The sequence below is a fragment of the Pteropus medius genome, unplaced genomic scaffold (genome assembly GCF_902729225.1).
Source record: "Pteropus medius unplaced genomic scaffold, Ma_sr-lr_union100, whole genome shotgun sequence".
In the NCBI taxonomy this organism is placed as follows: Eukaryota; Metazoa; Chordata; class Mammalia; order Chiroptera; family Pteropodidae; genus Pteropus; species Pteropus medius.
Genome location: NW_024346692.1, coordinates 1,017,030 through 1,037,913, shown reverse-complemented (window position 1 = coordinate 1,037,913; position 20,884 = coordinate 1,017,030). Strand labels below are relative to the sequence as shown.

At 39.9% G+C, this 20,884-nt stretch overlaps 1 protein-coding gene across 1 annotated transcript; it reads left to right on the top strand.

Moving 5' to 3' along the window:
* The first annotated feature begins 10,319 nt into the window (after positions 1-10,319).
* Positions 10,320-18,430, top strand: GPRC5D (G protein-coupled receptor class C group 5 member D). The gene is made up of 5 exons (XM_039876448.1): positions 10,320-10,418; positions 11,161-12,097; positions 16,978-17,034; positions 17,211-17,332; positions 18,154-18,430. Exons 2-5 carry the CDS (start codon positions 11,203-11,205, stop codon positions 18,274-18,276), a joined length of 1,197 nt encoding a protein of 398 aa, XP_039732382.1. The 5' UTR covers positions 10,320-10,418; positions 11,161-11,202; the 3' UTR covers positions 18,277-18,430.
* The last annotated feature ends 2,454 nt before the right edge of the window (positions 18,431-20,884 follow it).

The window sequence follows — 20,884 nt, the reverse complement described above, 5'->3', positions numbered from 1 at the left end:
TCTCCCTCTTCCCTGGCAGTTTCCTCTCAACATATAATCATACTTAATGCTCTCCAATCAAAACCAAAAAAAATCTCCCAATTCTACCTTGTCTTCCAGGTACCACCTCAGTTCTCTCATTTCCTTCACCGATTGCCTTACAAATTTTACACACAAAGTGTTTGTTTCCTTTCCTCTCATTCACTCCAATTATCAACATTTACTTCCTCTGAAATGGATCTTCATTCACAAAGTCCAGCAGATGCATTTTGGTCTTTATCAAGTTAGATGGCTCCTCTATACTGTTTGACACTGAGACTTCCTTACATTCTTCCTTTGGCACTTGTGACCTGTCATTCTCCAGGTGCACCTACCTCAGACTACTTCCCTACTTCCTTCATAGGCTTCCCTCTCCTTGCCCAGCCCTTAAATATTGGTTTTCCCTGGAGAATATACTCTATCTTCTATTACCACATCACATCACTGCATACACTTCTGAAATGAGCCCATCGATGATGATGCAGATCATGCACACGAATTCTGTGAGCACCCATGTCCTGGTGACTCCCAAGTATTCATTTCTAGCCCATCTCTCTTCCTGACTTAATTATTTTTCTGCATCCCATCTCCTTTCAAAATGTTACCCTCATGAGAAACTAGGAAATGAGTCGGTCCATCGCTGAGACATACACTGAACAGTCCCTCTCTTAGTAACACAAAGATGTAACAAAAGCTTTGAAATAATTGCTCATAAGGAATTGATAAGATCCACTCTCTTCTGGAGAGAGTCTCTTTCTGGTAGGAAGGGAGGTGAAAGTGTTAATTTATTCTTCAAGTTACACATACCTCGGAGTGTATAAATCTCAACTATTGGTCAGCATATCTGCCCAATTAGATGTGATTTTCTTAAATGCTGATATTTAGTATCATTCATTTTTCTATTCTCAGTTCCCAGCAGAATATCAGTACACAGCAAAAGATCAGTATATGATTATGGAAGGAATAAATGAATTAATGTGTTTAATTCATGCAACTGCTAAAGAACACTGAGAAATGAGGATGGAGAGGAGTAGCCTGTAGAGGAGTAGCTTGGCTGCCTCTATGTCACCCAGCTTGGTACATGTCTAGGATGCCAACAGAAACTTGGCAGACAAAGAAACGTACAAAAAGGCAGAAATAAAATCTCCAGATGCATGTATCTTCTGACCTACTGGACATATTTACACAAGTAATTCACAGATATCCCAGACTTGACATGTCCAACACTGAACTCTTAGTTCAGACTCTTCCATCTCCAAAACCTTTTCCTCCCTCAATCATCCTCGTCTTTCTAAATAGCACCACCATTCACCTACGTGCTCAAGTCGAAACAACGGGAAATCATCCTAAAGAGAGACAAATTTTCCTTAGATTCTGGACGCCCCCCTCTGTGCAGCTATTATCTTTTCTTACCAGCAAAGGATTCCCAGCCCCCATTTTCACTTGATCAGTTGGCCAGTTGTTTCCTGTCTCCTCCCAACTTCTCTTACTTAAAATGGAGGGGTGGGGGGGACAGAGTGGGACCCGCTCCTGGAGCACAAACCCACAGTGCCTGCAATCATGCCTGGCCAAGAATGAGAGTTTGGAAGACCAAATGCATCGTGCTGACCCTCTGCCTCTACGTCTTCCCCAGTAACCATGCTTCAGCCCATGGTCGTTTGTGGTGTTGGGCTCCACTCTCTGGCTTAACACATTCTTGACTCCTTCTCATCATTCACCTCATAAATATATATCAAGCCCCTATTATAGGCCAAACATTGTTGTGGGCAATTATATGTAAAAGTAAACGAAACAAAGGCCCTTGCCCTTGTGCAGTAGGTGATATAGGTCGTAAACAATAGACATAAAAAAATTGTGTATTGCATTCTATTTTAGAAAGTAATAAATGCTGTGGCAGAATTAAAAAGTAAAGCAGGATAAGAAAATGGAAAGTGTTAGAGAATATAGGATAAGAGAGGGTGCTGTGGAATTTTTACTAGTACGGTCAAGGAAAACCTCAGCGAGAACAAAGATTTGAAGGCAGTACGCGAGTTAGCCATGTGGATACCTGGGGGGAGTACATTCTAGGCAGAGAAAATAGCCAGTGCAAAGGCCCCAAGACAAGGTGAGCCTTGCGACTGAGGAACTGGTCAGAGTCTGAAACAAGGCGAGCTAAGGACGAGGTCAGAGAGGTAATGAGAAGGGCCAGGTCATTTAAGTCCTTCGAGCCTCCTTTAAAGACTTTGCCTTCTCCTCTGTGGAAAATGGAGAGGCTCATTGCAGGATATTAAGCAGAAGAATGACATGATCAACTGGACTTTTCAAAGGATCCCTCTGGCTGCAGTATTGATGGCATACTAGCAGTCCCCAACCTTTTTGGCACCAGAGACCGGTGCTTCTATAAGGATCTAATGCTGATGAACTGAGGTGGAGCTGAGGTGGTGATGTTAGCACTAAGAGGAGGCTGCAAATGCAGATGAAGCTTCACTAGCACCAGCCACTCACCTCCTGCTGTGCAGCCTGGTTCCTAACAGGCCATGGACTGGAACTGGTCCAGGCCTGGGGCTTAGGGACCCCTGCTGTAATTGAGATTGTGGTTAGAGGACAAGAGTGGAAGCAGCCAGCCAGTCAGGAGTCTACTACAGCACTGCAGACAAGAAATGATAGCAACATAAACCCGGATAGTGACATTGAAGTAGTGAGAAGTGATCAGAATCTATATATATTTTCACAGTAGAACCAACAGGATTTCCTGTTAGACTATCTAAACTCAAGATGACGCCACGATTTTTGATTTGAGCAACTAGAAGGATGGATTTACTGTAAACTGAGTTGTGAAGGCTGCTGGTAGAGCAGGTTTGGGGCTATCAGGAGCCCAGTTTTCCTTCATTCTCTGTCTCCCAACCACCAGCAAGACAGAGATCCCACTTCCAAAGTGTCTTGAACCTTACTGGCTCTTTCCATCACTCCCACCCAACCCTAGGAAGCTCATACCACCATCATATCATCTCACCTGGACTCTTGAGATAGCTTTCTGCTTCCTACCCTGATCCTCTCTAACCCATTCTCCAATGCCTCATGGCCCTTAGCAGTTTAGACAGTCTGCAGCCAGATTGATCTTTTGACAATACAATTGATTTTCCCGCTTAATGTCTTTCAATGGTTTCCTGCTGCATCAAACTCCACTGGTCTCAAGTACCTGTACCATCTGATCCCCACTTACTACTCCACTTTCATCCTTTGCTACTCCCCTCCTTGCTGCAGATACAATGCCTTCTTTCACTTTCTCAAGCACATCATGCTCCTTGGCATCTTCGAGCTCCTGCTCATTTTGACCTTTCTGCCTGTAATGCCCTTACTCCCACTCCGCATGGGTATGGCTGGCTCTCTCCCATTCCCTGGGTCTCTGCTTAAACATTGCCTTCTCAGAGAGGCAGAGAGGTTCTCCTAACTCATCCTAAAAGATGAACCCCCACTACCTTATTCTCTATTGCAGAATCTTTTATAGTACTTTCCACAATCGGTAAAATATATATATATATATACACACATATATAGTGAGAAGTGATCAGAATCTATATATATTTTCACATATATATATATGTATATATATATATATATATATACACACACACACACACACACACACACACATACACACACATAATTTTATTTGCTGTTATACTGACTGCTCTACCACCAAACTGTAAGCTCACTGAGGGCAAGAAACAAGTCTCTTTTGTTCACCACTATATCCATCACATTTGGCACAAGAAATAATTACAGATGTTCTGTAACGATGTATTAGATAACTGAAAAATGAATTATATTAAATAATTCATAAAGCTTAAAAATAATAAAATTACTCTCAGAATAACATCCATTCTCCTTAAAATACAAAGCTCTAGGACCCTCCTCCTCTCTCACCCATTTCATGCCCTCACCACACTCACCTACTTTTCATTTTTCACCTTGGCTGTTTCCTCTGTCCAGAGCACTGTTACCCTCATTACACAAAGCTTACCTCAGCTTAGACATCTCTACCTCTGAAAAGCCTTCTCTGCCTGCCTCTCTGGTGCACTTTCTGATGTTTTTATTATCTGCTTAACCTCCACCCACCCTAGTCTATAAGCAACTCTAATACTACAGGTAACGGGACCTAAGTCTCATTAGAAATGCTATCTCAAGCACAAGCACAGAAGCTGGCACAAAATAGATGTTCAAAAAAAGTCATTAGAAGAACAAACAAAATAATGAATGAATTGATGCTAATAATATATTTCTAGAGAGAGGCTCTAAAAGTAAATATATGGGCTACTTTACTGTGTAGACTTATCATTTGAATTTAACACAATAGTTCCTATGTCACTATTTAAGGTATAAAAATCCTTTAAAATTAGTAGTATTCCTAGGTTAAAGTCTTATTTAACCTTTGGTATGATTATACCATCACTTTGACGTCAAAACTCTTTAACTCGGCCCAGACCCAACTGTCACGAAAATCACAAAGTTTTTCCTTTATGTAAGCGTACCCGCAAGGAAGCAGAAACATTTATTCAAGTTTAGAGAGATCAAGAAACTTGTCCAAGATCAGAGATCAAATTCACAGCTGATACTTAAACCCAAGTCAGAGCCCAGCCCAGACCTCACTTGATGAGACTAGCATTTTTCAAACCTTTTATTTTTGTCCCAACCTACAATCAGAAACACCAGTACAAGCATACACCACACACACACACACATATTGGATATTTGGAATAAATATCCAAAGTCAGTGGAATGCTGGTGCCTCTGGGATTATCTGATGCTGTATAGATGTGTGCCTTTGGCTTTGACTAGGCTTTTTAGAACTGAGTAGAAATAAATGTTAACTCATATAAAACTTAGAACAATGAAAATAATTCTCGCATATAGACATGTACATAAATTCTGTTCAGTGAAGTTTCAATTGAACAGCTAGAACAAGAGGATTCATTTCACAGATGACTTTTTCACTGCCATATCTGGTGCTTTTGCGAGGATAGCTGGAAGGCTGGGCTCAGCTGGTGCTGTTGACCAGAGAACCTACATGTGGTGTGTGGCTTGGGGTTCTCAGAGCATGGCAGCTGTGTCTCAGGAGAAAGCATCTGGAGACCAAGTATTCCAAGAGACCAAAAACAGAAGCTATAAGGCGTGTTTTGATCTAGTCTTGGAATCTATGTATCATCACTTCCACCACATTTTATGGGCTACAAGAGTGAAGTCACTAAGGCCAGCCCAGATTCAAGTGGAGAGGAATTCAACCCCATCTTTTAATGGGAAGAATGTCAGATAATTACAGCCATTTTTTTAAAACTGTCATGTCTTTTGGAACCCTTTACTGTGCTTGACATATAAAGTATATCACAGTTTTCTCCCTAAATGCCTAAAAATCATCTAAATATGCACTTTAGTATCCAAATACTATGTCCAAAAATATTTGCCAAATTAGATAGTTTTGAATTCAAAAAATCCAAATCTTATTTCTGAGTTTTTGTACCATGCTTAGCTTAGTATTTTACCTTATGGCAACCAGGAATTTCACCAGGTATAGTAAGCGGATATGGTCAGCTCCAACATCTGAACAAAATATTTCAAAAAGTTTTGCTCATTCACAGCTTATTTGATTTCAATAAATCCATGAGTTTCAAGTAAAATTTCTTTAAGTGTCAAAGTTTCATGATGAATAAACCATTGTCATTAACCATTTGGAACAATTTTTAATAACTGCCATATTTTCTGGTTGTATTTGTTGTCCAAGCTTATAATCCCTTTATGATTTTTCCAGTTCAAATAATATTGAATCAAAAATACACTTTTCTAACTCTGAGATTATATCTAATCTAGTTGTGAGTAAAGTTAAACAACAAAAATATGTTCTATAAAATTTTATCACCCATATCTGATCTAACTATAGATATTGACAACTTACAACATCAATGCTTCTATCAAGTTGAATCACAAAATCTATATCAAACTATAATCGTGTTAAAAATTGCTTCTCAAATAAGTCATGGGGATGTAAAATACAGCATAGGGGATAGTCAACATTATCATAATAACTTTTATGTTGCAGATGGTTACTAGGCTTATTGTGGTGATCACATAAGAAATATAAATGTCAAATCACTATGCCGTACATCAGAAACTAATATAATATTGTACATCAATCATACTTGAATTTTAAAAGTTGCTTTTCTATGTTCTGCAATAGTACAGATTTGATATTATGGTATACTAAGAGGTATAATTTTAAATTTATCAACTGATTCATCATTTTATCATCAAAATTGTATATGCCATTTCGTTCAACCTAAAAGATTACTTAGCAGCTGTGTGACCCATTTCATCTTTTGTACCTAATATACTGGGAAATAGAATGTTATAAAGTTTTTTTTATTAATAGTAGATGACAACTTAGAAATTATTGATACATTTATGTATTCTTTTTTGGAAACATATGAGGGACTTACTGACATCATGTTGTTTCCCCAGGTTTGTTTTTAATTTTGAAGATTTTGTTTTCATTTGTAAAAGTTTCATTATAAATCATATGTCATCTATCATTTTTTAAAGCTTTGCATATTTTAGTAAATCACATTTATAGAATATTTATTATAAGGTCCTACATCTATTTTTCCTTTTCATAATGCAGGTCAAATAAAATAAAAAATTTTATTAGTCAACATTTTTCTCAATATTGTCATATCTACACTTCCAGATCCAGCAGTTGAATTTGAACATACCTGTATATTTTCCACATTATTTGCTTTCTTCTAATAATGATAAAACAGCCCAATATAAAGAGCAATGTATACTAATTCAATTAAAATGTTACAATAGTCACAAACTGGAAAAAATATCAGATAACTTCCCTTCCAAAAAATACCCCGAACATTCATAAATGACTTCCAGTTGAGAGTCCTGACAATTTGCTGATCCAGATAAAACACAGAGGTTTTTTCCAACCAATTGTACATTATGTTAATATACGATTCAACTGTATAATGTTAATATCCTGATATAATACTGATCGAATTACCCATCATATACCAAAAAATTGAATGAAGTGCCCAGGGCCAGCTACATAATTTACAGGCCCAGTGCAAATGAAAATGTGGCACCCTGCCTAGAAGTGGTAGTCAATCCCATCTTTCCAAAGGGCCACCACCCAACCCATGGTAGACAGATGACGCCAGGTGGAGTGTGGCAGCCGTCATGGGACAGGGGCCAAAATGGGGAGGCTGGGTAACCCAGAGCACTATGTGGTGGCATGGAGTAAGTGGCTGAGAGCTTGTCCCAGGGAGGCAGGGAGGCAATGGGAGGCACCATCACATGTGAGCCAAAGCTCTAAGCTTCCAACACATGCTTCATTGTCCCACATGACCTCACTTACAAAACACAAATTCAAAGATAAAATCATTAAGAATTTCAAGACGGTGACCACAGAGAATTAAACTCCAATCACAAAACTCTTCCAAGTGGAGAGCTCTGAACAACTGCACTGATTGCACCCCCACGAAGGCAGCCTCAGAAATGCCAGTGAGCAAGAGAACAAATGATCTATTCCTGCCAACACAACCCTCTCACACGGCCAGTCATGGCAGCTGCAGGATTTGCTGCAGAATGAAGAATATCTGATGTGCTCTCATACTTTTTCTGATCACGACCCACATGTCATCTCTAAGGGCTTCTCTCTTTTGGGGCCTGTCCTCCTGAGATGGGACGTATCACGAAAGGTCGCCTGGTATGGCAGCAACGATGTGGCCAGGAGTGAGACAACCCTGGCTGTCTCCTCTACCACTCCATACCTTAGGTATAGTCATTCCTCCATCTCTCTGGGCCTCTGCTTCCTTACTACTTAATTCCTCATGTTACAGTGTTAGCTTCCTTATTATTAATCATTAATGGAAGGGTTAGACTAGGTGACCTCTCACATTTCCTCCAGCTCTGTTTCTGAAAGAAAGAAATAACACAAATGGGTGTTTCAAAAAAGGGCATTTGACCTGTTGACTGTTTTATCTCCATTTTTAATGGACTCGGTAATCAATATACTTTGATTCATCAAAGTCATATCTGAACTGTTTGGTGTGATGTCCTTGCCACATAAAAGCCAAAGGAATGAGGTGTGAGTGAGGCAGATGAGCATAGGCCTGGCAGCAGATGGGTTAATTCCATAACCCCAGATTTTTAAATAACAATAATTAGTACCTGAGACAAGTTCTTTTATCTAAGTTGCTCAAAGGGCTTTGTAGTCATTAACCCATTAATTCACCTGCCTCAGAGCCATCTGGGGTCAAGAGGACTCTCCTAAAAAGACAAGGTCAGCGGAATGTCAACAGGGAGGAATGACCATGACTAACAAGCTAGAAGGCGGGGGAGGGGCAGGAGGGAAGGGGTCACCAAAATAATTCCCTTGGAAGAATTAAATGGGAAATCCTCTGTCGTTCTACTGACAGCAATTTAACCACTCACTGCGCTTTTTGAGTGAATTCTCATGAATGTCACATTTCATCATCTAGAAAATCCCTTTATCTTTCAATGTAAACTTTAGATTTGCTTTAGCAGCTTCAGTGTGACCCCAATTACCTTAAAGTAAGCAAAGAGAGGACTCTTCTCCCTAGAATATTCTTTTCTCAAAGGAAAAGGAATGGCTTTTTAAAGTCAGGGCATCCTAAAGATAGAACCCCATGACAGAATGACTTTGTCTGGGGTTTGTTAAGGTCCTGACTTACTTGCAGATGGTTTACTTGCATCTGTTGGTAAACCACACTGCTGCAAAGAACCTTCACAAGGCCCAGAATTCAATCATCAGAATCCTTCAATTAAACATTCCGTCCACCACTTAGGAGGTGCTTCACTCGGGGCCCCATGCTATGAGGGTGGCATAAAATGTGGAACCTGACCCCCAAGCAGCTGTAAATCTAATTGAGGGGATGAGACTAATACAGATAAAATAAATTAATACATTTACTTATTATTTTAAAAATTACTTATTATTTTACTTATTAATAAATTAATGCAAATAATATAGGCAGAAAATATGGTTTCCGTAATTTTGAACAGCATGGACCCTACGTGTTGTTGAGTTCATTGTGAGAGTTGATGAACAAGGGCTCAAGTGATCAGAGAAGGCGGGAAAGCTTATAGAGGAGATGAGATGAGCTGGATCTCAGAGGCAAGGAAAGCACTTGGGTAGGAAACAGAATCAATGAGAATAAAGTGCAAAGGATAAATAGGAATAAAGCAAATGCAGTTCAGGTCAGGAACAACACCTAAGAGAAGGCAAGCAGACAGGAGCTTGTTTCTTTGTGAGGCAGTGGGAAAACCAACCCAGATAAACCTCAGGGCCAGGAGAGAAATACGGATGGATAAGAAAAATAGAATCAGATCGCAAAGTGACTTGAAACCAGACTAACAGGTACCGATTTGGAGTCTTCAGATGTCCTCTGTTAAAATGCAATATCCACGAAAAGAATCAAAGAGTAATTTGGGGGGCGGAGGGGAAGGCATGTAAGGGTGGGGCGAGACCCACAGTCAGTATAGGGAGGACACGGAATTGTGTGCTCTATTATATCTCACAGGAGACAAGGAATATGCTATACCACTGTCAGCTAGTAACTTTCAATTCTGAGTTCTATCTTAGGCCCAAAGAATGACCCAATGGAATGAGACCCAGACAAGTTCATTCCGATGGGGATGAGGAGAAGAAGGACAGAGGATAATGACACCAAAGCCCATACTTGATGGACATCCAAGGCCTGAAGAAAGGCTTCCAAAAGAGAGGAAAAGAGAGTCGTAGAGTACGGAAGACAAATTTCTTCTAATTCACAATTTTGCCAACCACTGGCTCTTTTAATGTACATACCCTTCTTTATGGCCCAGTAAAAGTCTTACTCCTTTGTTGAATGGGTACTCCTTTGTTGAATGGGTGCTCCTTTGGATCTTATGATTAAAATCAAAATGTTGGAAAAACTTTGGACATGGCTTTTTAGGAGGGTGAGGCAAAAGCAGAATGAAACGTCCTTACGTAAAGCCAACTGAGGACCTCTCACAGCTTCCAGAACATGTTGGAGTATAAAGGGACGAAACAGTCTCTCCTAAATGCACACCCCCTTCGGACCTCCCTAAGGCCAAGGTGCCTCTAGGTAGCAGTAGAATGGAAAATAATTGTCCTCACCAAAGAAATCTCTGTAGAAAAGTTGCTGTGAAACTGGAATAGGTGTGTCTTTCTGACCTTCCGGTTCTTTTTATAGGCACTGCGGGAATCTGAGTGAGGGCCTCCAGTCCTTCCGCCCATTCGAGGAGAGAATAAAGAAGCTGAGATTGTCTCCTTCTTACTCATTGGCAGTTACAACCTCACAGCCACCACAGCCTCAGCTTCCAGAGTGGACACAGGGAAGGTAAGTTAAGATGAAGGGGCCATGCCCTCAGGTATAAACCTGGGTCACTCCATCCATCTGGCTTGGAAATAACTGAAGAGGAATAGAGCTAGGAGTATGCCATTGCAAGGTACTTTTTTCCAAATGAATATGTGGAATTTTTTCCTAGGCAACCCCTAGACATAGATTTTGGTGTGAAACTGTCCAAAAAGTTGTTTAAAAGGCAAGGACTATTTTGTATAACTCTTTGATGAACAATTAGTAGGTATTTTACAGTAACATGTTGCACTGAATTGACTTGAATTAAAAGAAGGAACAGTCATTAGAATTACTGGGGAAAATCGCCTGCCTGTCTACTTGAAGCAGTGCATCAGTGTCTTAAATGATTTAACGATCCATTAATGTTGACAGCTCTTGTTCTGGAGCCTGATATAACTGGAATCTCATCAATCTCGCAAACCTTGTTTCACACCTCCATTTTATGAAAAAAGATTCTGCATGAGGCTTCAAAAAGCCTTCGCGGAAATTGTGACATGGAAATGGATGAATTATTTGGAGCCCCCAAACAAAGACTATTCTGCTTTTTCCAACAGGAAGGAGCTAGGATAGTTTTGAGGGTTTGATAGCTTTGAGCTATTTTGTTCAGTTTGTCCAGGTGTCTCCATTTAGAACTGAGAGGTATTATAGTGCCCTGCAAATACCCTGACGGGCATTCTTGAGAATAGATGTAAAGTCATACGTTTGTCACATCTTTTTCCTGCAGGGGAACAGACGTCCATTCTCGTGAGGTCCACCTACAGTCATCATGTATGAGGACTGTGTCGAGTCCACTGGGGACTATTATTTCCTCTGTGACACAGAGGGGCCATGGGGCATTGTCCTGGAGTGCCTGGCAATAATTGGCATAGTGGTTACAATTATTCTGCTCTTGGTATTTCTCTTCCTCATGCGAAAGGTTCGAGACTGTGGCGTGTGGAATGTCCTCCCCACCCAGTTCCTCTTCCTCCTGAGTGTGCTGGGGCTCTTTGGCCTTGCTTTTGCCTTCATTATCCAGCTCAATCAGCAAACTGCCCCTGTACGTTACTTTCTCTTTGGGGTTCTCTTTGCTCTCTGTTTCTCATGCCTCTTGGCTCATGCCTGCAACCTGGTGAAGCTCATCCGAGATAGAGTCTCCTTCTCTTGGAAAAAAGTTCTGTGCATTGCTATTGGTTTCAGCCTGTTGCAGACGATCATTGCCATTGAGTATGTGACTCTCATGATGACCAGAGGTATGATGTTTGTACACATGACACCCTGTCAGCTCAATGTGGACTTTGTTGTACTCCTGGTCTACGTTTTTTTCCTGATGGCCCTAACATTCTTCGTCTCCAAAACTACCTTATGTGGCCCGTGTGAGAACTGGAAACAGCATGGAAGGCTCATCTTTGTCACCATGCTCATCTCCATCATTATCTGGGTGGCATGGATCTCTATGCTCTTGAAAGGCAACCCACAGCTCCAGCATCAGCCGCAGTGGGATGACCCTGTCATCTGCATTGCCCTGGTCACCAATGCATGGGTTTTCCTGCTGCTGTACATCATACCTGAGCTCTGCATTCTCTACAAATCGTGTAAACAGGAGTGCCCTTCACAAGACAACACCGGCTCGGTGCCAGGCTACCAATGCAGCTTCAGAGTGGAGAACCAGGAATGCTCAAGAGGTACTTTCCCAGGGGATTCAGGGAGCAGGGAGGCTCTTCTGTGGGAGAAACAGGAGAGAAATCGGGCAACAGGATGAACCAAAAGGGAACAAAAAGAAATGGTCAGAATTCAGTGTATGACTAAATAGTTCATGCGTGGAGATGAAGACACCCAGAATCAAGGTTAAACTTTTATGAAAAATCGGTTCTTCCAAAATACAAATATTGATGGAACAAGACCAAGACAGAAAGAAATCAAAGACCTTAAGTAAGGTGGGTGAGGCTCTGGATGCTCACGCTGGGTAAAGAAAGGCTCCCACTATAAAATGAGTTAACCAGTCTCAAATTAGGCTTGGGCCATGCAATTGCATGACATATAATGCTAAGTCCAGATATTTGGGCTGTCAAGTACACAAGTCAATCCTGGCAGCAGTGATTGACATTTTAAAATTTAAGTCTCAAAGCTAATTTGCTCAAACATCATAATAAACTGATTTGTAGGACTCATCACCTCGTTAAAGTCCCAAAGCCCAATAACTTCTGAATTTCTACTTTTCAAACTATTCACAGCTTGAAACTCTTCAAGGTTTACAAAAAGGGCCATGAAGTGTCATTAAAGCAGAATCCTGAGTGAAGGCACAGATGTACAACTCGCTTATGTGACATTTTCATAATTTCTAGGTCATATTTTTATCTTTATATAAAGTAATACCAAGCCACCCGACTATACTTTGTTAAAGAAAAAAATATATATCATCTATAACACTAACGAAGCTTGGACACTAACAACCTGAGGAAAATAGTGGCTAATTTCAGTCATCTGGAAATATGTCAAAACTCATTAGTTCCATTCTGAAACATTTGACCTATTATTTATAACCAAATATAGTTTTACTTCAATTCTTGTGTCTTAATAGGCATCTGATTACTCACAATTTATTTCTAATATGCAAAAATGATGTTATTTTATATATTGTATAGTACACACAATCTTCCCAAGGCTCAAAAAATTCACAGAAGCTTTCCTTTTAAGTGCATACAATTTTTTTGAGCTATAATCTATGACTAATGACACATTCAAATTAAATCCTGTTCAGATAGATGCATCCATTAATTCTTTTCAGTTCAGTTGACAGAGAATCAGAAATCAACACTATATATCCTTCTTATAACAGTTGCTTGTTGATGATGTATATAATCAGATCACGGAAGTTTGTAGCAGATTTGTAGAGTCAATCCTTCCTGAAACTATTTCTCAGATAGGATAAAACTTTCCATGTTTGTTTTATTGTTATTTTATGTTTCCAGGAAACAAAAATCAGAAAGAAAGAAGACAGAAAAAGTTATTAGTTTCTTAATAATACAAAACACACTGAGATTTGTAATGATCAATATTCAAAGCCAAAAAAAATATTAGGCAGGTATTTTAAGTGTTCTAAGTTGTGTCTTAATAGAAGAGCAAGTGTTCACAAAAGCAGTGTTTCCTGGTACTATTCCTATTACTTAAGCATGATTAGAAAATCCATTTCTGAGCAGGAAATAGCCTGCCCAGTAATAGTCATTGTCAATGTAGTTTGATATAGGGGGTGGGGGGAGAGGCAGAGGACAGGAATCAATAGTGTAGTAAAGAATACATAGATCGTGCTCCAAAACTGGGCCTAATAACCAGAAACTTAAGCTTAGAGAATGGAATCTGAATTAAGGTCACCTGAAAAAAGTACAAATCTCAAATATTAGATGAATGATTAAAATAGTAAAAAGTACAGGACTATATCTAGCTAGGAAAAACATACAGACACAAAATAGATAAGAGCCAGGCCAGTACAGTATAATAACGATTACTTGAAAAATCCTAAGTGTGTTGTAGGTCGTGAGCTGACAGTGAGAAAGCAGCTTACCACTGTCTTTGTTTTTATTTGCTCAAGAAACAATCACCATACTGTATAAACAGACATGTGGTCGGCAAGAACAAGCAGGCCATTATCATTCTCTAACAAGAATATCCCTCACAGTTCTGGAATCCACTGATGTGTGGGGAACTTGGAGAGGTTTCAGTGGGAAACCACAAAGATGATTAAAGGGTTATAGCATCAGACCAATGTGGAAAAGTTAAGGCAATGAAGCTGAGATAGTAGTTCTTTTAATGCCTATAGCACCTGATATTCCTAGGTGGTCTCCCATCCAAGTACTAACCAGGCCCGACCATGTTTAGCTTCAGAGATCAGATGAGATCAGGCACGTTCAGATGAGATCTGAACATGCTGTAGACTGAGATGGTAGTTCTTAATGTGCCTTTCTCATAGACTATTGAAGTTCTTGCTCTCTGAATTCTGTACTAAAAAATGATATTTTCTTTGAGTTCCTGAGACATGCATTTGTCATGTGACTCTTATGATTAATACTGTTTGTAGCTGTGTCTCCAGTCACATAATTATTTGACTTACTGCTGGGGCAACAGAATTATTTAACTGAAAGAGAAGTAAAACCAGAAGATTAGCAAGGAATTTCACTAATATATAAAGACCTCTCTCCAAGAGGTTGTTGTCCTGTTAGTTTCTGTTCTCCAACTGAAGACAATTCTCAGAAATGGGCTCAAATTAAAGCATGAGGGATTTAGATTAAATATGAAAATAAGAGTTGGTAAACACTAAAACAAATCAGCAAAGGAGATTAAGGACTCCATTTCCCTAAGAGTCTTTCAAAAGAGGATTAGGCTTTATCTCTCTGAAGTGACTTAAGGACTTAACTCCAAGATATACAAACATCTGGATGGAGAATGAAAATTCAATCAGGCATGTTACTACAGGACATCTAATGATTGGGTATAAATATTCTGTGCCCTATGATATAAAGGTGTTTCTAAAAAGCTGTATATTGATTGTCCTTTTAAAATTAGTTGCTCTTTTAACTGAGAACTTTAAATATGATGTAATTTGCAGAGATCTTAAATATAATAGACTATCAGCCATAAATCTTTTTTTTTTTATAACTGGAAAGCTGTTCTAATTATTGTCTGCTTTATCTGTTTTAGACTAATTCAAATATTGCTATATAAAGTTTGCTAGAAGAAAGATGTGGGGGGGCATTTTTCTGTCTAGTGTTTGAATGTGTACAGACACACCTGGTATGATTCTATTTGAAGATATTAAGACAAAAATAATGAGTCTATGTAATACAAAAATAGGTCAATGACTGTAAAATGCTTTGAACCAAGAGAAAAATGTTTCTGCAAATGTAAGACCTTCAGGTAGTTTTCATTATAGCAAATATCAACTTTTGCTGGACATAGCCCTTTTTAACAATTCTCAACATTTTTTTCTTCAAGGTACCCACCTTACTACAAGAAACTCAAATCGAATGGTGTCAGGGGTTGTGAGTTTTGCTCTTTCATGGGAATGAATTGCAAAACCACTCTGTTGTCACCCTCAAGAGCTACATGTCACAGAGAACTGATATAATGCAGGAGAGAAGACAGTGAATCTGGGCAGGACTTGTTTGGTCTGAGGACAGATAAGGCAAGGATAATGACATTCACAAAGATTCAGGGAACAGGAGATAACTGGAAGGCATAGGGCCTTAGAAAGAGTGCAGGATCTGGCCCCACACACCCTGGCTTTGGGGCTCAGTTTCTTAGCAACTTGGAGACCAAAGCAAGCTCCACCGCCTCTAGCAGCTCAGGCTCCTGGTTTTTAAATGATGGTTATCATGTCCCTGCCTCCTCCACATATAACTGTAAGTTCTTACTCAACTCAGATTGCATACCATAAGGGAGAGGAACACTCAGCCTTTTGGTAAATTCATGAATAATAACTAAAGCTGGAGAATAAGGCTTCTCTAATTTATGATCTGATCTCCTGAGAATGTTGGATGAATGTTGAAAAGAAGAGCACTTTATATTTCACAGGCTCCAACCCCTCTAAAAAATACCAGTAGGAGGAAGATATCAGCGCATCAATTATAACTATACCACCAGCACCTCCACAGATAATAATATACAAAGGATAGCAGCATGGCGTTTTCTATATATCATGCCCTGCCTATTTCAAGGAACTTATATATATTAATTAATTTAATCTTCAAAACAACCTTATGAAATAGATTTATCATTATGATTATCATGATCCCTTTTATTTGCATCAGGAAACAAAAGCAACAAAAGCTTTAAGGAACTGGTAACACAGCCCTAGAAACACAGCCAACCAGTGTGAGAGCAGAGCTGTCCTGCTCCAATGCTAGAGCCACAAAATGTGAACACTAGTGTCACATCTATATCTGTGGCCACCAAACAACATGTATGTATTGAGCAAGGACTTGGCCTTAGAAACAAATACAGCTCCCATCTTCATAGAGCTTAGTCTTGTTGCAGAGACAGGCATTAAACAAAGAACCACATGTGTGATATTCCATGAAAGCTTAAAATTGTCTTTAAGGATTTTTTCATATTATGCCCAGCGTTTTATATCAAATCAAAATTTGTGGACTATCAAGCTTAAAGGAACCTTAGAGATGATCTAGTTAAGGCCTTTTATTTTGCTGTTGAAGACAGTGAGATGCCCATAGTCAAGCGGTAATTCTGAGAAAGCAAAGGCTCTGTCTGACCCAGTGCCAGTGCTCTTTCTCTAGAGAGTGATGTGATGAATCTTCAGCCTCTTCAATTACTAAACACAGATGAGCTTCTGAACATGCAATGCTATCCATATACAACCTTCCTCATAAGCTTTAAAAACACTCTTTTTTAAACCATAGATTTTTTTTTTTTTTTAGAACAGCCTCAACAGAGAATGCCTTTTTAAAGGGTCAAGAGCCTCTTTGCAAGCCATGGAGTCTTTTTATAGTCCTCATGTGCTGCTCCCAGGTGGATCTCTGACACTAACCCAGCCCTTCCCTCCTTTGGCTTTCAGCCCGAGACAGAGATGGAGCTGAGGAAGATATAGCATTAACTCCATATTCAGCTGCAGGTAAATGTGCTCATCTATGTTTACTAAGGAGGGCCAAAGCAAGCACTCCTTCCTCAGGAGAGCAGTCAGGCTTCATCTCCAATGGCTTTTAATGACCTGAGAGGAGAGGCAGGGCAGAGTCATCCCTACAGGCAGCTGGAGCTTGAGCCATTAAGCTCCAGATTAAACCACACCAGGGCAGTGCAGTAAAGGCAAGTCATGCCTTTTGCCTCCACCCGAGCCCCTCCCAACTCCAGTGCCACTGCCATCAACAATATATTCTGATGCAGGGGAGTGGAAAGAGAAGGCATCTTCAAGGGTTTGTTTAAGGATGAAGAGGAACAAGCTCACCACGTTTTGCCTTGGGCACAATGGGGGATTGTAAATATGTATGAGTGTTGGAACTGTTTTTCGTATTGGTTGTTTAAATGTATACCCTGAGCTACATTGGCTGCCTCTGAGTCACTGTCTAGCTCCAGCTGCCCAGGCTGCCCCAAGTGCTGGGCTAGGTCTGTTACATTATCTGGATGCCCAGATGGGTGTGCCAATTTTAATCCTTCCATGCAAAAACAGGAGCACTTCTGAGTAGAACTGAAGGTAATGTGCCTTTGTGCCACAGTGGCTTAAAGACACACAAATCCAGACAGCCAAAAATACCACGTTGGGACACAATTCTTGTATTATGAGGATCAGAAGTAACTAAAATCCAAGAGTGAAAGTCATGCTCAGACTGTTCTTGAACTGTAATAGGCAACTCTAACTAGGCTAATCCCTCTGGACTATTATCTGAGAATTTCCCTTTTCCTGGAACGACACACAGACCAGGACATAGCTGTGTCATTTGCTGTAATTAACTCTCTGGAGGATATTTACACAATGGGAAAATCTTTATTATCCCTTCCAAGAATTTCTTGGATTACTTTCAATTTCCAATGATCTGGCAAAAAAATTCTTATTAATGGCTAAGAGGAAAGATGGTAAAGAAGTTCTGATATGTATAGGCTCAATTTTTTTCTTTTCCTTTTTTAATTAACAAAGGGTTAAATGATGGTGAAATAGTAATATTTCAAACACAGTTCTGGGGGATAATATCTCCTGTGTTGGCTTGGAAAGTTCATGATGGCATTTCTCCCTTTTCAGATTGTTGATCCCACACGAGAGTATTTCATCCCATGGGGTATGCTAGGCCCCCAGCAAGATGCAGAATCAGAAAGTCCACAGGAAACACAAGTAGTGAAAACCCAGAAGATCATCCTAATGTAGCCCCGATGGGCCACTGGGGAGCTCACAGAGTCACGCTGCCAGCAAAATATTGGCTCATTCTTCCTTTTCTTCCTCCTGGTACTTTCCATTCATCTGGATCCTTCATTAGAAGACTGCCTTTTCAAGTGTAATTACAATCTTGCTGGCTACCCTACCTTGACTACGTGTCTATTTCTTCATATAACTGAAATATTCCCTCCCTTAGCAATGCTAGAACAAATTGCAGCCTCTTACTAATGGAGCCAAAAGACCTTGGTCTGAAGAAATTAGGGTCATGCTAATATGACAAAGTCTAGAGGTCGGTAGCAACTCTATTGGATTACTCTTCCAGTCATTTTTCATAAATGGTTTCCAAATATGAGCGACCCAGCATTTGCAAAAAAAGTTAAAGTAGAATTCTCAAGATCTTCACAATTGGGCATTTAAAATAAACATTTCATGGACTTGTAAGCTGGCAGGATTTCTCTCATGATGTTTGCATCCCATGATGTTTGCACCCTATGATGGCGAGTATGACAGCAGATGTGGCTGAGGTTGGTGACCTGCTTTGAGGAACCAATAACAGCAAAGGAAGAGCCACCTCAGTTGATGCTCATAAAGGATTTTAGGTGGTGCACATAAAGAGTAGAGTCTGACTGTCTCGACGTTTCTAATGAACCAATGCCTCTACGGTAATTACTTTGCCTTCATTCCTCATGCTGCTCCACATCCCTCCCCATTAATTTATCTGTCCTTAATACCTATTTGTTACATGTAACAGGTATAACAGGACCAGAGTCAGAGGTGTGCTTCCAGAAGGGCTCCCAGGGTCCCTTCTGAAAACAGAACCTTGGAGAAATGGAATGACTTGCCAAAGTCACACAGCAGTTTGTGGTGGGCCAGGGCTTCCAACTCGAAGATGGCTCCTCTTCTCATGCTTGTATTTCTGTATTAACAAGTTAGGCATGCACCCCTGCTAAGAATGAAATGTGATATTCCCAACCAGTGGTTGTTGAGCACCTGCTATTTGAAAGCACTTTGAAAAACAGCTAAGACTCCATACATGAAAACAAGCCTTTTTAATGACCAATATACAGCATGTATTGTTCAATATAGAGTATCTCTTGAGCCTCTGCCAGGTACCAGGAGCTGTTCTCAGACTCAGCCCCAGGCAGACAAGGCAGACAACGCTGCTTGGGTAGAACTTAAATTCTTTGTGGGGGAGATAACACAATGCGGAGAATTTCAGCAACACAGCTCCCTACTTTTACAGAAGAGGAAAGGGACTTGCCCAGGATAACACGGCTTATTAGTGACAGAACAAACTAGAATCCAGGTCTCCAGCTGCTATTCAAGTGCTCACCTTCTATATAATGTTTTGTTTTCACATATTTTTCTGCTACACTCAAATTAACTGCTCCTTTTTGAAATCTGTGCCCTGAGCAATGTTCTCATTAAACCAGTTCTTCTCTTAAACCAGTGTCTAAGTAAATGACCAAAGAGTTTGACCTTCTGCCCTTATTGGTAATAAAAAATTGAGATGTTTAAACATTAAGACTGACCTATCGATTAGGTGGTATACTACTTAACAAACCTAATTTGAGAGGACAGCAAGCCATGTAACCTCACATCTGCTCTGAAAGAAAACTATCATCACTGATCCTCCTAGTTTTTAATCCCCAAAATGATGACAATGACATCTTCAACATAATTTTGTTTTGTTTTGTTTTGCAGGCAGAAGAGATTTCTGTTGAGTTGGCTGACAAATTTTAATAAGCCCACTGAAGCCATATATGATGGCTAATATTGTTTCCCAAAATGTTTTTCCTAAAACTGGTAAAGGTAAAATCAAAACTTTTTGTACCAAAGTGCCTCTGAAGTGTATAGCACAATTTTACCAAATTTTGGACTATGTATTAGTTTGATTTGGGGGATTGTAAGGGTGCAAGTGTTTCATTCAGGCTGTTTCAGGAATGAAGTTGTATTGCAAGGTTATGCATGGCAGCAGAGAGATAAAACGCTCTCTGGGAACCCAGTATAGCCACTCATCCAGCTTCACGGAGATAGAAGACTGTCAGGCATTGGGAATAGCTTATGATCCCCTTCTCTGGCCCCACAATCTCCCTTAGCCACTTTGACACTTTCCTCACTGTCTCAATTTTCTTTTACGTCATTTTCTCGTATCCACCCACCACCAGCTGACTGATTCTCTATCTGTATGTCATAATTCCTGAGAAGGGGTCTGATTGGTCCAGCTATTCATCACTGTCTCTGATTGGGAGCAATTTTGCATCGGTCCTCCTCTTAATTTACAATTAGCCTGTGGATTGTTTACCCTAAGGTCCCGTACCCATCAGTGGTCCATTCAGCTGTGCCTAGATTAGTCTTGTGGTTCAGACTTGGTCACATATGTCTGCTTTCTCAGAGAGAAGCTGTGGGCAGGGGATTATCCTCTGGGCAGCAGGGGAAGGCATAGCATGCACCAGGAGAAATTAATCAGGAAAAATTAATCTAGGAATTTGTAATTTTATAAAATTATGGAATATTTTAGTGAAAATACAGTTTCATTCCTTTTGAGTTTATGGAGCAATTCATAAACCTAAAAACTCTTAATAATCTTCTAAGTTGA

What these genes read in the sequence shown, in the direction of transcription:
- GPRC5D (XM_039876448.1), top strand. Translation starts at nt 11,203, where the DNA reads ATGTATGAGGACTGTGTCGAGTCCACTGGGGACTATTATTTCCTCTGT. An exon ending in GAACCAGGAATGCTCAAGAG is followed by an intron (nt 12,098 to 16,977) that starts GTACTTTCCCAG and finishes TTTGGCTTTCAG; the next exon opens with CCCGAGACAGAGATGGAGCT. An exon ending in AACTCCATATTCAGCTGCAG is followed by an intron (nt 17,035 to 17,210) that starts GTAAATGTGCTC and finishes AAACCACACCAG; the next exon opens with GGCAGTGCAGTAAAGGCAAG.